At 33.8% G+C, this 16,283-nt stretch overlaps 4 protein-coding genes across 4 annotated transcripts in view; 3 read left to right on the top strand and 1 right to left on the bottom strand.

Annotated features, from left to right (window-relative positions):
- LOC134853961 (uncharacterized) overlaps window positions 1-5,157 on the top strand; it is a 192,383-nt gene extending 187,226 nt beyond the window's left edge. The window contains exons 2-4 of the mRNA XM_063869979.1: window positions 40-1,131; window positions 1,777-1,930; window positions 4,253-5,157. Of these exons, the coding sequence (XP_063726049.1) occupies window positions 79-1,131; window positions 1,777-1,930; window positions 4,253-4,650 (1,605 nt within the window). The 5' untranslated portion in view covers window positions 40-78 and the 3' untranslated portion in view covers window positions 4,651-5,157. The remainder of the gene's footprint in view (window positions 1-39; window positions 1,132-1,776; window positions 1,931-4,252) is intronic.
- The window catches only part of LOC134853964 (AH receptor-interacting protein-like), a 567,995-nt gene that overhangs the window by 100,734 nt on the left and 450,978 nt on the right, over window positions 1-16,283 (bottom strand). The window lies entirely within an intron of this gene.
- The window catches only part of LOC134853965 (probable caffeoyl-CoA O-methyltransferase 2), a 166,687-nt gene that overhangs the window by 8,019 nt on the left and 142,385 nt on the right, over window positions 1-16,283 (top strand). The window lies entirely within an intron of this gene.
- The window catches only part of LOC134854690 (sodium/hydrogen exchanger 1-like), a 40,060-nt gene continuing 37,001 nt past the window's right edge, over window positions 13,225-16,283 (top strand). The window contains exon 1 of the mRNA XM_063871045.1: window positions 13,225-13,366. Coding sequence (XP_063727115.1) covers window positions 13,279-13,366 — 88 coding nt within the window. The 5' untranslated portion in view covers window positions 13,225-13,278. The remainder of the gene's footprint in view (window positions 13,367-16,283) is intronic.

Raw genomic sequence — 16,283 nt, 5'->3', positions numbered from 1 at the left:
TACTTGTTTCTAAGATGCGAATGTTGGTTTGATTTTCAGATGGTTTAGTTTAGAATTGATTTTGTGGAATTTGTTCTCATGTCTGGAAATGATCATTCGAGCCCCCACGAGTTAATTGACTCGGTAGAATGTTACTCAATAATTGGAGCATTGACAAGCAAACGGAAGAAAACGTTTGTCAAACTTGTTCACGTTCCCGCGAAAGACCTCTCGGGTAAACGACCTTCCGTATATGGTAATCAAATATCGGTAAGAAGCAGTGTGCGGAAAGTGTCCGCTGACAGTGTAGCGGCATCCACTGTGTTTTGTGGTGCTAATCTTGAGCTGTATGAATGTTTGAAATTCGGTAAACGAAAACTGATGCATGTTTTCAATATAGCACATATTACTGATGCTACGGTTCAGCAACACTCGCCTGCAAAAAAGACAAAGACATCACAAGTTTTTAAAGAGTTGGACATTTGTTTTGGTGAAACAACAGCTGTGAAGTTGATATTTGAAGACAAAAATGACGAGGCAACATCTTGGTGTTCGCGACTCAAAGAAATAAACACTGAAGTTAATAGTCTATTCAAATGGAAACAGAATCCAGTTTTTACTGCCAACTCGGCTTATACTGCGCCTTACGGAGTGAGGTTGTTAACCGAAGTCGCAGGCGTCGACCAAACTCTGAATTACGAGTTGAAAGTACTCCTGGAATGTATAATTATGAAAACACTATGGAATGGTGTTGATATAGAAAGTGAGACTCCTAATTCAGTTGTCATGTATTGGCCGATCACAGCGATTAAACGATTCGGCGTCCATGCAGCGGACAATCATATTTTCTCGATCGAATACCTCGAATGTGATTCAGATTCGAGCGAAGCCGCGGCATGTGTGTTCCGTTCAGCTTTCGCGATCGTTCTTGTTGGTCAGATTGAAAAAAGAGTGAGGGCTTTGGGAAAAGTTGACATGGGAAATGTTTACAGTGATGTTGAAACCCAAAACAGAAAGTCAGTCTTGGGAACATTGCGATCGGCGAAGTCGTTCGACGAAACCGAGGAAGAGGCGGCGGGCGCTGCCCCTGCGAGGAAGCCGACGCTGCCCCTGCGACCGGCAAATGGCGTTGAATATTCATCATTTTCATCAGTAAGTTCATTTGGAGTAAACTTCACGGGGGGGTTTCTACTTTTTCAAATAGCAAATTAAAATCTTGCCTTCGATTTGTTTGATAATAATGTTTATAGTTAGTGGCGCGATTAACTTAAGATTTTTAAAAACGTAACCGCTTTTTGTTCTGTTAGTATTTTATAATTATATTGGTAAGAAATCTTGCTTAGTTTAGAATGCTCATTTTTTGTATAACTTATTCATTTTTAAGAACATGTTTTAGCGTTCGGCTTATAATTGCACTTTGTAATTATTATATTGCATCAAAGATTTGCATTTAATCATGTCCTGTACCATAAAAATTGATTCGTTAAAATCATGTTTGCATTAAAGTTTAGCGCATCAGATGAAGCATCTAAAACGGCAAAGGAAAAAGCAAAAACGCTATTTTTAAAGAAGGTTGGGAAATTTTAGGCAGCTTGATTTGTTTGATTTTTTCAAGGTTGAACTGTAAATTTGTTATTGAAACTTTGTACTGCAATTCACGTACGTGTGAGTTCTAGCAAGATTCGGAAACACGAACGTTAATTTAAAAAAATTGGTCAAATTTTGTCTCAAACCGCTTGATTCGTTTTTTTTGTACAGTTGTAAATTTGTTAGTAAAAGTTGGTACTGCATTTGAAGGAGTCGGACAATGAGTTTGAGCCTTTGGAAGCTGAGAGTAAGCTGAACCAGTCTACCGAGTTTATCGAATCAGTCAGCGGAGATGCAGCTGAGCCGGTGTACCACGTGGTAGACATAGAAGCAGAGAAAAAGGATAAAAATCTTCTCATTCAAGGTTGGAAGTTGTTCTGATCTATCTTATGATCTTATGATGTCCTCCGTTTTACCCAGGATAGTTTTAAAAAATAACCCCCCACCACCCATTTTATGCCCATAGTTATGTCACGTCACTTTTTAAGCCTGAAATATGCTACTAGATTAATTCATACAAAACATTTTGATTTTTACACGTTTTAAATGAATCTTGATTACGGTATGCTAAATTATCTCGCTCTCTATTGAAGTATAGCAAAATCTGATCCAGCTATTCAATTTAATGATTGTCAAATCTGTCATCTATGCGAAGATATCACCGGTTTCTTTGCTAGTTAACCTGTTTCGATTTTCAGGCCTAATTTTAATTCAAGTTTACAAAAAAAAAAGAAAAGGAACGGAACCAAAAGCTTAACCACTGAAATTAACCAAAAGCTAATAGTCACATTTTGGGACAATTAACGCGCGATTTATTTGGCACTATTAACGCGTAAGCGGAGATTTAATCCGTCTTAGAAATCGTTTCAAACTGGTTCAAGGAAGCTTAATTGCCATAATTGATTTGTTACTAGGAACAAAATCTATCAATTTGTACTTTATATGGCGTGTACGGGAATGATTTTGACAAAAAATCTCAAATAAAAACATACTTTTTATTTTGTTACATTTAATTTTTTCTAGTCAGTCAGGCAATCAACACATTCAGCGCTTTGCCCTCATACGAGCAATTTTTTTTTCAAACGGTCAATTCAATCCGTCTTAAATGTTCCAAGTGGTCAATTCAATCCGTCTTGAATGTCGTGTGTATGATTCTACCCATTATAATGCGCTTTTGCAATGACGTGTATTGAAGCATTACAAGGTTTTCTGGTGAAAATGGTTCCGTTTAGTTTGAAGATTTTTTCCGAAATAGTTTTTAAATTTTTTTTCTTTGTGGGTCTCAGTCTTAAAGCAGTCTAAATTTTCTCGTGTAGTTAAGAGCCGTTGAACGTAGTAAAGACTCTTATATAGGTCTGTTGTTTATAAAAGTGCATTCATACATATGCCCCTTTTTGAGTTCAATTCAAATTCATCTGCTGTAAGTTAGGCGAATTGTGCTCTCGAAAAAACAACAGCGGACGTGATCGACTTCTAATGTCGAAAGTGATTTTAATTTTCAGATTTCCCAGTGGAATAAAAATGTTGACCTATTGATTGACCGACTTTCTCAAATTGACTTATTTTTTTATCAAACTGTTCTTGAAATTCGAAGAGCTTGAAGGCCATATGTTTTTGTTCCGACTTTCGATACGAAAGTAACGGAATATTTGTGCTCGGGTGGGGTTTTTTTTTTCAGACAAATTTCGACTTTTTAACTAGCCATTTTTGACGGAATTTTTTATATTATTCAAAAGGTATTGTTATTCTGAGCTTAAATTTGAAAAGATATTTCACCTGTGACCATTTTTCGTAAAGTTATGAGGGTTTAAAGATTGCCATTTTGACCAATTTGGGACAATTAACGCGCGATATAATGCGCGCTATTAACGCGTAAGCGGAGATTTAGTCCGTCTTATAAATCGTTCCAAATTGGTTGAACGAAGCTTATTTACCATAATTGATTTGTTAGAAGGAACGAAATCTATCCTTTTAAACTTTTTATGGCGTGTGGGGGGATGATTTTCATAAAAAATTGCAACTTTTAGAAGAAAAATTTCATTTTATTTTATTTCATTTAATTTTTACATGTTATTACTGCTGCTCCATAAACCTTAAAAGGCAGTCGGAACATTCAGGGCTTCGCCCTGATACGAGCAGTCTTGTTTACTTTGAGTTTCGAAAGTTGAAGGTTTCAAAAAAAAACAAGACAGTTGTTTTCTTTTTCTTTGCGTTGATTGTCTCTTTTCTAATCGTGTTGGCTATGTTTTTCTCATTTTAACATGTTTCTTTTCCTGTTTTTTTTGTTATTGTTGAGGATTTTGTTTCAGTCAAAAATTTGTTTTTTTTCTCAAATTTTATTGCCTCCTATTTTGCCCATTTTTTAGCTATTGTCACTTCTAGTCAGTCATATGCAAATGTTTCAAAATATATGTAAAATTTGGGGAGTAGAAAAAAAAACTAGACAAGTTCATGCTTTTTTTTGCTATGCGATGAAAAGTTCATTAAGACTTAAAATAGCTAAAACAAGCTGATGCTGGAAAATGTTTGCATGGGTAATTTGAGAAAAAAAAGGTAATTCGGAAAAATTTCGATTATTTGCAAATTAAAAGAATTCCTAAAGCCCTGTTTTCAGGCTGCCTTAAATGAACGCTTGGTAAATTCTCAGTTAAGTAGTTCAAATTTAAAGTGAGTTTTTTTTGTTTAGATGAATACGAGGAATTACACTACCAAAGTGTGGACGTTCTAACCATGCCTGGAAAGAAACACTCATCTCCTACGAGCCCTACCGACGTGCAAACCGCTGCCTTCAATTCTAACAATTCATCGCAGAAAACGAGTGAAGCTTGTGCTTCTAAAGCAGAGAAATCACCATATAAAGACAGTAGTCACGAACACTCTGTGTCACATCATAAGCAGTCATCGAATTCAAAGAAAAATACAAATTGTCAAGTTTCGACTGCTCAGAATGATAGAAAAATGTCCAGCGACAAGACTGAAGGACGAGCAGAGCAACACGAGAGAGAAAAATTGGGGAAAGGGCAAGCAAAGAAAGGAAGTCATAGTGGTGTAGTGAGCAAATTGGTAGAATCTTACCAACTGTGAAACTCGAACTTTAAGCTTAGCTTTCACATAGTTATCAATTTTTCTATAATTTATAGATTTCGATAACTAACTAATGTTTTATTTCTGATTCTGATTAAAAATTAAATTGTTAGCTCTAGCTTGCGAAAATGATTAATCATCTGTTGAATCTGTTTTGTTGGTGATCTAAATGAACTTAAAAAGCTGGCCCATAGTGCAACGGAAATCATTTTGCTATAGTATAATAAACAAATAGTCTTCGTCGAATCATTCGATATTCCATGCTTAACTGAAAATCAAAAAACCACCTAGCTCAAAATTTCTTGCCACATATCGCTAAATCTAAAGATGCTAAAATTATTTTTATGAACTTAATTTTCTGTTAGATTAATGTTCATTCCAGTCACTTCTTTCATGTGTTTTTATGTAAATACTTCAAATTGATCTATTTTGATTTGTACAGAAAATTATTTTATTATGCAAGGCATTGTAATTGTAAATACATATTTTTTGATTCTGAAATTTACACGTTAGCTTATTATAGCTTACTGAAACAATCCCTTTATTTTGATATCAAGTTAATGATATCAAGTTAACGATATCAAGTTAAAGAAAATGAAGCTGATTTGAGGTGTATTATTTTAAAAAGCAAGTACGTGTTTGTTCGTATGAACTTTGATGACAGATGCTTCGTCAAATCGCTTTTCCATATGAGTTAATCTCATTTAAAAGAGCAAGTGATTTGTAATCGGGAGCTAGACTCCTAAACAACTTTTACTTAGCTGAGAAATTGTACTTGCGTTATTGTTGAACCTCAACACCTTCGTGGGCCCTTCTCAATTGGTCTAGCGGTAGTACGCGTGCCTCGAATACCGGCGGGATCTTAGTTTTTCGATATGCCTTATTATGCGTGCGATTAGCAAGCTCTATCAAATCGGAATATAGATATTTTTCTAGTTAACAACTAGTTTAACAAAATCCGCTGAACCACTTGTAACTTGGTCCACAATGTTTTTATTGTGTTTTCTACAATTTTTTTTGGTTGTCCAACCATTTTTCTGGGAAAAATGTTTTCCAATAAGCCTATTTGAGGATGACTGTCGAATATGCCTATTCCCAATTTTCGTTCATATATATTTCTCACACCACACAGAAAAAACGACAATAGTTTGAAAAAAATGTCTTTTTTAAGACTATGGTCGGAACCTTCTGTGGTATTTGCACAAAAACCGGCTATCCTTGTTGCTCCGACCGTTGAAAATGGGGCGGAATTTTGTATTCGGGTTTTTAGTTTTTTTTGCGTTTTTATTTTACACGCAAAATCAGGTACCACTAAAAATGATCAGATTTGGTTGAGTGATATATCATAATAAAGCACTTTCAGTCGTGATTCGAACCACATTAAAAATTGTGTCGATAAAAACCGGTTTGAAGTTTTTAATTTTTCGCCTAATTTTGATCGAATTAAGCAATCGAGTAACGTTTGTTGTATATGAAAATTAGCAATTTCGGCTAAAAAAAATAATTTACCAAAAAACTCGTTTTGGAAGCTTCATTCAGCTCTTTGGAAAAACAACTCAGAAACTATTTGGAATTTTTAATTGGAAAAACTTTTTGAAGTTTTCGAAAATTTTTTATTTTTAATTTTTTTTTGCAGAGAGTTACAGCGGTTTATGCCTAATTCACTAATTTTCTACGCGTTTGTATAGTTGCATCATTACACAACGTACAAAAAAAACCTTAATCCGAAGAAAAATTTTTTTCTTAGATTGTGGTCGGAACATTCTGTGCTACTTGCTTAGCTACCGGCTATTCTTGTTTTCTTTTTGAAATTGGTTTCGATTTTTTTTGCAATTTTTTACTCTATACTCTCTGGAGATATTGGAACAAATTTTTGGGCACCTGAACCTGTTCTAACATGCCTAAAATACCCATTGAACTATATCCTGCCACAATCGCGAAATTGCTCAATTGAACATATATTGAATCCGAAAGTGTGATTAAATTCCCTTGATAAAATTTTAGTTTTTTTTTCATCAATGCAAAAGATTTACTATTGTGGTTTTTGTTTCTCTAACTTTCATCTTTGCTGCGAAAATTTGAAATATTTTGTAGAAATTAAAAACAAAACTAGATTTGATAGGCTACGAGGGAGGGGAAAGGGTAATTCTCATAATGGAGGAAGCAAATGGCGGTCAACTTGCAACCGGTCAGAATCTGTCAAAATTTTTATTCGCATAACGTTTTACGCAGAAAATTAGAAATATGTGAAAGTTTGTTATCTTTTCAGTGGCATGGTAGTGCCCGCGTTTTCGCCGAAAACCACCAAATGCTTTCATAAACAGTTTATATCTCAGTTTTGGCAAGCTAGCAACGCGTATCAGCCGGACTGCATGATATGCGATTTAACTTTAGCTGCTATGTTTTTGTTTGGCAATTAATTTGAAAATTGCCATTTTCTGAGCAATGAGAAATCTTGGACAGAAAAGCAAGCCGAGATTAAAAATCACATTTTTCAAATTAGAAAAAAAGTGTTAGATTTTGGTTGAGTGGAGTGATTCAGTTTAAACTTTCTTCTGGTCAATGATCTGCAATAAGAATTTCTGAAGTTTATTACTGGGTCTTTAAGGCTAGCGATATTTGGCTTCCAAAGTTTTTTGGCTGGTATTTTTTCAAATTTAGTTTCTGAACCCAATTCATTTAGGTTCACCATTTATTTTTTTCACCTAATTATTTCTAGACTTCAGTTTTGCTATTTATCAGAAATTGGTTTTAATTTGGTGCCTTTTAAGCAATTTCTATAGATCTCTTCGGTTACAACTCAATAAATGGTGAAACAAACACTAAAACTGTTTATTTTGTTTCAAAGTTGGATCGCTATTATTAAAAAAGGCAAGCTATCAATATCAATCAGGCAAAAACACAGCATTTTTAGTTGATATAGTTTCAAATGATATCTCTTCTTTTTTGTTCCGACTTTCGAAAAAAAACTGATTTTTTATGCTTGGTGTGGATTTTGTAAATCAGTCAATTTAACAAAAACAATTTATGCCTCATTGAAGCTATTGACTTCTTGAAATTAAATCTAAAAACAATTTTTACCTCATTTTTTACAAAGTTTTTGAGTTTGAAAATCGCCCATTTGGCCATTCTCGGGACTAATTCATGCGCATTTTGAAGATTTTATTCAATCTTGAAAACGTAATGCGAATAATTTTCGTGTGGCGAACTATCCTGGACAACAAAATCGTTTCAAATTGAACTGAGACCAGCTAATCGGTCGTAATAATTTCGTACGACTCAAACTTTTTACTTGATCATTTATTTTGTCAAATATTTACAGATCATTTTTCCTAAAAACTATTCGATATGGATTAAGGGGCAGTCAGAGCATTCAGGGCGTTGCCCTGATATAAGAGCGGTCTTGTTGATTTTTGTATTGACGTACTGAGAGTAACGGAATAATTTTTTGACAAATTCCTATATCATTCAAAAATTATTGTTCTCCTGAGTATAAATTTGACAAAAAAGTTCACCTGTGATCTTTTTTTTTGTAAAGTTGGGGGGCTTAAAGTTGGCCAATTTGGGACAATTAAAGCGCAATATATTTCGCGCATTTTATGCGTAAGCGGAGAGTTAACCCGTTTTAGAAACCGTTCCAAATTGGTTAAAGGAAGCTTATTTGCCTTAATTGAAATGTTATTAGTAGCGAAATCTATCTCTTTGACTTTAAAATGGCATGTGGGGGATGATTTTCACAAAAAATCTCAAATTAAAACAAAAAATCATTTTTTGTTACAATCAACAGACCATGAAAGGCAGTCCAAACATTCAGAGCTTCGCCCTTATACGAGTAGTCTTGTTATAATTGCCGTTATTGTGCAGTGATGCAACGTTCCAGACTGATTCAACGCTCTGCTTATCAAATCTGAATTTTTGAATAAGGTTTATCTAATTTTCGCTACAAAGTTTCCTTCTGATTTTTCATTACCATGGTAATGGAGAGGAGAGATAATTAAAAAGACACAGTTTTCCTGAGCAAACTTTATGCATGTTTTTTGATGTTTTTGATAAAATTGTTTTCTGTATCAAGTTCTTAATTTTATTTGAGTTCTTTTATAGCTGTTGAGGTTGTCGCGACTTTGTTATATTAGCAGGCGCAAAGATAGTTTGTCCAGAGACAAATCAGCCAATTTAAATTTAAGACGGTTCAGCCAAAACTATACAGATATTTCATCCAGAGACAATTCAGCTAGTTATTCAAAACGCTAGATTCGACAAAAGAGAAAATCGGAATTGGAGTTAACTCTCGGTTCAAGGTCGCCGGTGGGCGCGCTATGCTTCGCGGCGATAACCGGCTCTAAATTTTGTATATTGTCCTACCCTCGTTGGCAAGATTGCAACACGTTGGCGCGACTGCTGCGGTCACTATTGTTGGCTGAATTGTCTGTGGCTGAGTTGTCTGGACGCGCTTTTTCCTACCCAACCCTGTCCAACTAGTAAATTTGGCATTAAAACTTTCCCAAAAGGCGGTCTGTTTAGCTGCTCAAGACTTCAGGTCAACTAAGCAACCAAATACCTTGAGAATAAAAATTAGCCAATCATGCTGCATTATTTTCTGATATATCATTTAAAAAAATGGCGACCTCTGTAGGTTTTTTCCTTACGCTCATTGACACTTAGTCATTTCAAATTGCAGTAAGGCAGGCAGTTTGGTTTTTTTCTTAGGCTAACAGACTAAAAAAATCACTTCATATTTCATCGACATTGAAGGGCCCTCAAAACATTCAGTGTTCCAACCTTCTATGAGCAGCCTTGTCTTATTAGATTTCATGTCTATCGTTTGGCTTTTGTGATCTCTTTGTGTTTTTGTGATCTCTTTGTAAACAAATGCAAATGAAAACAAGTGTGCTCGTATCAGGGCAAAGCCGTGAATGTTCTGATTGTTCTTTAAAAATTCACGATAAGTTTTAGAATAAAAATTGTCACAAAAAAAAAGAATTGTAGGCTGATTATATCATTATTTAATGTTGAAGTTCGAGTCGTGTATGAAAATAACAAGATTGCTCGTAAATGAGTGTTCCGATTGCCCCTTGATTCATATCGAATAGATTTTTGGGGAAAATATTTTTGGGAAAAAACTACATATTTTGAACAATATCCAAGATCAATTTTAAAAAAATTCGAGTCCTACTAAATTAAAACGAACGATAGCTAGCCTCAATTCAATTTGGAACAATTTTGTTGTGCGGGATAATTCGCCACGCGTAAATAACGCGTATTATACTTTCAGGATCAAAGTATAAAACGAGCAGTTGCGCTAGGCTCGTGAGAGGTTGAGATAGTGATGTGCGAACTCTGCGGGGCCCACGAGTATCCAGGGATCAAATCCACGAGAGACAATCTCTTTTGAAAGTTGCTATTAATAAAAAACGGTACGAGCATATATTCCTTACTTTCATTGACAGTCAATATATTGAATCAAATACAAACTTTATTGCATAATTTCTCCCAATAGTTCTAAAGTTTTGCATAGGAGAAAAAAAACAACGTTTAACAATCATTCGTTTGTGAAAACAAAGTTTTTGAAACTTGATTTCGGTTATAGCACTCAGTGTGAGGTATGAAATATTTCAAAAAAGTAAAGCAAATACATGAATTTACGCAAATGAAAGATGCGCAGTCAATATACATACTGTTCGACGAACCACAACTATTCAAGTTTTTTATTAGAGTGAACTTCTTTGAAAACATTAGGAAGTTATTTTTCGGAAGTATTGGTACGCTCAGTTCTAATTGGCTGAAAATTCCCACTTAGATCAACCAAATAACACCATCCCCCCAAATTGCTTTGGGGGAGAGAAGAGGATGTTAATTTGGTCCGTGCGGTGGCCAGTCAATAGGCAGAATGGTCTAAGAGCAGAATGGGTCCAAGAGCAGAAAAACAGAAAAATATCAAATTTTATATGCTAGTCGGTAAAATTAACTAAAAAATTGTCAATATGACCAAATAAGCAATAGTTTATGCATAATTTGAATATTTTAATCGAGATTTTTTTAAAAATTCATTTAAAAAATTTTGATTAAACTATTCAATTCATGCATATTTTTTTCATTTTCTTAGTATTATTGACGAATATATTAATTGTTTCATCAATTAGCCCGCATAAATCAACAAAAGTTAATATTTTTCTGTTTTTTTTGCTCTTGGAACCATTCTGCTTTTTGCTCCGCCTGCGTATTCAGTTAAATATAAAAATAGTTTTTATCGTTTCATTTATTGATAAGCTGTTTTATTTTTTCTGAATATATTGTAAGTTTGCTTATAATCAACGATTGTTTTGCCCTTCTTGAGCTTAAGCCTAATTTTTGTATGGCTACATTTGACCTGCTTCTAAGACGAGGAAGGCTGCTTAATGTGACCTTGTTTCAATATTCTAACAAATGGATCAAAAAGAATGAAACAATAAAATGATTGAAACAAAAAGAATGAAACAAAAAAATATTCTAAGATTTGATCAAAATGAATGAAAGACGTTTTAATTTTCAGCCTATCCATCATAGTGTCTGCTAAAAGTGTCAGACTTATAGCGATAAAAAAGTAGTAATTTGAAAAAATGTGTTTTTATCGAGAAACATGAATAGACAATTTTAAACAATTTGCTCGGATCATAGCAAAAAACTGTGATCTTCTAAAAAAAAATTAGCAAAAACGAAACAGCATGTTTTTTTTTGTTTTTCCTGTGAAATGTTTCTGACTGTTGAATTAAGTGCGTGACAAAAAAATTATCTGAGCTCAAAATTGCAAATAAATTAGGATATTATGATATCAATGCTTTAAGCTCAAACTTGAAAATTTAGTTCTCAACAAAAAATATTTGAGAGTCTTACAATATTTTCTACAATCAGATTTAAAAATTTTCTTGGGTTTTTTTTCCAGTGTTACATGCAAAATAGCGCGTACGTTGCAAAATGACTCAAACGCATTTCAAATCTAGTAAAAATGATTCTTTCAAAATTGTAACTGCGTTATAAAGATCTTGAAGCACATTTGTTATATTACAAATAAAAACTTTGTCATGCCAATTTTTGGTTGACTATTGATAAGTTTGGTTGCTGTGCTCTTTGGAACAGCTTCTAAAAAAGGATGCTTTTCATATTAAATTATCCTGAAAAAAATAAAGGGGCTTCTATAATAATTTGTTTAAAACAAGTGAGCCGGCTACTGTTGAAGAAGCGCTAATTATTTTAACCGCAGGAAAATACAAGAACACAAAAAATTGTGACCGAAAAAAACAGTGATATTTTTCAATAGTTTTCTTTTTACATTTTTTGAGGCTAGACCACGTAATACATGTAAATGTAAGAGCTGTCCGATGCATGTAAATTAGTTTGATAAACAAAATTGTTCTGACCAGTTTTTTTTACTCCTAGATTTTTTTTAAATTTTATTTTTGGCTTCCTTGTTACTACCAAAAAGCATTAATATCAGACCACACTCGCCTACTTAAAAGCTGGCTTTGAGATAAGCAAATCCACGTGTAGGAAAACCAGGATATTTTTAACTATATCCCCCTTTTGCAAAAGGAGATATTCGTTTCTGGGTATAAAATTCTCACATGCTTAACCGTTGATTTATTTCTTTATAGGGGAGAATAATCATTACTAGGTACCCGAGGTGGGGGGATATAGTTAAAGCGATTCGAGAACCTAGATAAGCTTCAGATCCTTTTCCCACTAAATAGTGGGAGGAATACAAACCCTTTCCACGTCAAAAAACTTCTGCGAGCCACTGTGAATTCAAATAGTCGGAGATGTGAAATTTGTTCGGGGTTGCAAAAAAATGAAATAACCGAACCATGAAAAAAATAATATAATTGAAATGACTATTTCAATAATAATTTCAGTCTGGTGGTCATGTTTGAATGAATGTGGCAATCATTCTTGGTTCCAGTTGAATTGGTGTTTCAATCAACCTGAGCTTTCTGGGTTACTTTAAAAAATAGAGTTTTCATTTAACTACCAGGATTTAAAAACAGCGGTCTGCATTAATTGTTTTTTCGAGATGTTCGACGTGAAAATATAACATGGAATACTATAAAATAGCTTAATTTTCAATGATTTTCGCTTAAGAAACAAACAAGTATTGAAACGAAAGATTCGAGACTCGAAACGTCAAAACTTTTTGTCTCAAGGTTGCTCACAACTTTGATTGGCTTTGGCGCTGAAGCTTTCTCGCTAGATTCTGCAGACATTATTTTTGATTTTGATCTTCATTTATTTTTAGATCTCATCGATTTAAAATGAAAGGCACCGCCAAGTAGTTAATAAGTTTTGATTTTTGTTGAATAATTTTGATAACTGAATAATTTTGCATTATAAGTTTTCATTAACTCAAATTTCAAGACTTCTTATATTGCATCTTTCTTTTATTTTTTAGTTTTGCTGAAATTTCAAATTTATAACCAAAGTTCTACAAAAATGTCAGTTTTCACCTCGGCTTATTACCGATTTCTAGTCATGAATTTTTTAATTTTTACGTTTCTTTTATCCTTTGTCGACGGAGGTCATCGAGACAGATTTCACAAACACGAATCAACTCAGAATTTCTCCATAACAGATCGGCACGGGAAATTACCGGAACACAATATGAAGTTGTTTTCTGTACACTTCTCCCATGTTCAGTTCCCGTTCATACTCTGCGGCAGTTTGTTCATTCTCGCAGTCGCTAAATTGGGTAAGAAAAGCAACATGAAATAGCTGATTTATCAAACTGTAGGATCTCTTTATTTATCCCCCGCCCTCTTTGGTACCAGTAACGAATTGCCACCCCTATAAGAACTAATTAAACGTTTAAGCATATGTTAAGTTTGTACCTAGTAACGAATCTACCCCCTTTTCGTAAAAGGGGGAGATAGTCAGAGAGATTTGAAATTGTTTTAGAGTTACCAGCGAAATTACCAGGGGGGAGGGGGGCCGGACGCTTTTTTTGTTTAGGATTCGACCACCTGCGATCCACAGGGTCCGCCAATTGTACTAACTTGAGATATCCATTTTTGGCTGACGGACCCTAAAACTTTTCTAAAGGCGCCTTTGGCGCCAATATTTACTAATTTTAAAGGGCAAGCGCGCGCCGAAAAAAATGCAATTTTTTGGTGAAAATTTTCCAAAAAGTGTTTAAAAACGCCCTTTTTGGCCTGTTTTTGGAAATTTGGCTTGCGGCGCAGAAAATTTGTCCAAAACAGGGTCTTTTTAGTGCTTTGGGATTGCTCAGAAAATCATTTTATTCAACCTAAAAGTAATGTCGACAAAATTTTTAATTTGGCCATGGAAAATGGGTATTAACTTTGTTTTCGGATGTGCTTTAGCTTTATTTTTTGTTCTTGAAGCAACGTCAGGTGACACGAAACAATCATCGGAATGGGCCGAGTAATATATGATAGAAAAGTTTTTTTGTCTTATTTCGAACAATATTTCAAAAAAAAATGAAAACTTTTGCACTCTGTCGAGAAAAACCGGTTTATGTTTTGCGAGTTTTTGCTTTACTTTTTGCGAAAAAAGCAATCGAGTAAGTATCGTTTGTTATTTTTACTTGCGAAGCCAGTGTTTTAGTACGAAATTTCTTTTTTTTTCAACCTAAGTCGCAAGTATTGGTGTGGCACTTTTATGGTGCGGCACCCCAATAATGGTGGGGCACCTTTCAGCTTTTTGATAGCTTGTGCTTTGACATTCGAATAGTAAAAAATTAACACAGATGATGCTTTTTTAAGTGATCAAATTAACCGAAAAAAGATGTTTGTTTCAAAAACATCACAATAATAAAAACTCGATTTTAGAAACTTTCTAACTCAAAATATTTCTATTTTTTGAAATGCATAATTTATACATGATGTGGCTTTAAGTTTTGCAATTTTTTACATGCAAATTCAGTTTGGATGCCTTCATTCTCCAAATTATTATTTGCAATCTTGAGTCTATTTGTGTTTCGTTTTTAATTGCAATACTGAGTCTGTTTGGTGCTGAATCGCATTGGCAATTTGTTAGCATATATAGCTACTTTATTCGTGACCTGTATTGTCGGTTGTTAAGCTTGAGTGGCTGAGAAGATAGTGCGTGAGACTCAAAACCTCTTAATTGTATTAGCTCGCAGATTGTAATCCCAAACGTAGCCGAGTTTTTGCTAATTCGAGGCTTATTTCTACTTTTTCTTATTTTAATTGATAGAGTTGCTTTTAGGTCGTGTTCTCGCAAGTGTTTGCGAAGCGCAGCTTCGCCGCTGTGTAATAATTATGTTATTTAGGCTTCAGAAAATGATTTAATTGTAAGGAAAACTAGTTTTGGAAGCTTGTTTTAGCTCCTCCTTGCATTAAACGTATTTAAAAGAAATAGTGCATAAATTACAGAAATAAATTAAGAAAGTTTTTTGAACTTTTTTCCATGTTTTTGTTTGTCATTCTCTTCTTGAAGACAGTTTTGTCGATTATTTCTACTTCAAAATTTTCCAACAAAGTTGTATAATTACACCAAGCCCAGCAAACCACTAATTTGAAGTAAAAAGTGATATTTTTCTGTAAATTTTTATGAATGTGGTCGGAGCATTCTGTCCTATTTACACAACAATTGGTTATCTGTGTTACTATTTGTGATTGAAAAACAATAGTGCGATGTCAAAATGTTTCACTCTCACTTAAAGGAAAAAGTTTTCAATGCCTTGTTTGAATTATATATTTTTTTAGTGGGTAATAAATTCCTCCCATAATTTTCTTCAATTTTTTAAAAAAAACTAATTATTTAGTCTGAAAGTCAAGATGAAGAGTTTGAATTGGGCAAACAGCTGTATGTAAGTGCAAAGACAATTCTAGTCTAGTTTGAGCTGAGGCACTTTGAAGATAAAGATCGGCTTGGGGTAAACTCTTAAAAAAAGTGTCGAAATAGATAAAATTTTGTTTCGAACAAAATTTGAAAAAGTTTTAACTAAAATCCTCCTGGCTTTTTCATTAAGGTTTTTAATTAATTCTTTTTCAATTGGTTCTTAAAAACAATTTTAAAAACTAAGTGCACGCACTTTTTTTCAATCTTTTGAAAAAATCTATTTTCAATATCGAAATTTTTTGTTACGAGCTTGGAAAAAGTAACAGAATGCGTGCTCGACGTTTTTGTATTCTTCGGCAATAAATCGTTTTTTTTTTAAAGCTAACTCGAAAAATAATTCACAATAATATAAAAACACAAAATAATTTTTGTAAATTTGTGGGGTTTGAACCTTGCCAATTTCACCAGTTTGGAACAATTAAAGGGCAACTTTTTGCTGTATTATCACGTGAGCGGTGATTTTTCTTGTCACAGAAATGGTTGCAAACTGAATTAAGGCACGTTGTTCAATAATATGATTTTGTCGTAGACGCAAAATTATTCATTTTTTTGGCAATCTTAGCTTGTGGGAGAGCATCAACAAAAAATACTTTTGAAAGCAAAACTTATTTATCTTTTTCTAACAGCAAAAGTAAGTAGCAAACGATAAAAAGCAGCCAAAACATTTCGCTGAAATACGAGCAATGATCTTTGGTTTTTATGCTGCATTAGTACGATTCGGACAAAAAATCCAGCCAACATTGACTTCTGATACAAATCAGTAAATTAACAAGCTGGCAGTG

The sequence above is a fragment of the Symsagittifera roscoffensis genome, chromosome 9 (genome assembly GCF_963678635.1).
Source record: "Symsagittifera roscoffensis chromosome 9, txSymRosc1.1, whole genome shotgun sequence".
In the NCBI taxonomy this organism is placed as follows: domain Eukaryota; kingdom Metazoa; phylum Xenacoelomorpha; order Acoela; family Convolutidae; genus Symsagittifera; species Symsagittifera roscoffensis.
Note: the sequence above shows the minus strand (reverse complement) of the source record. Positions and strands in the feature narration are given on the sequence as shown.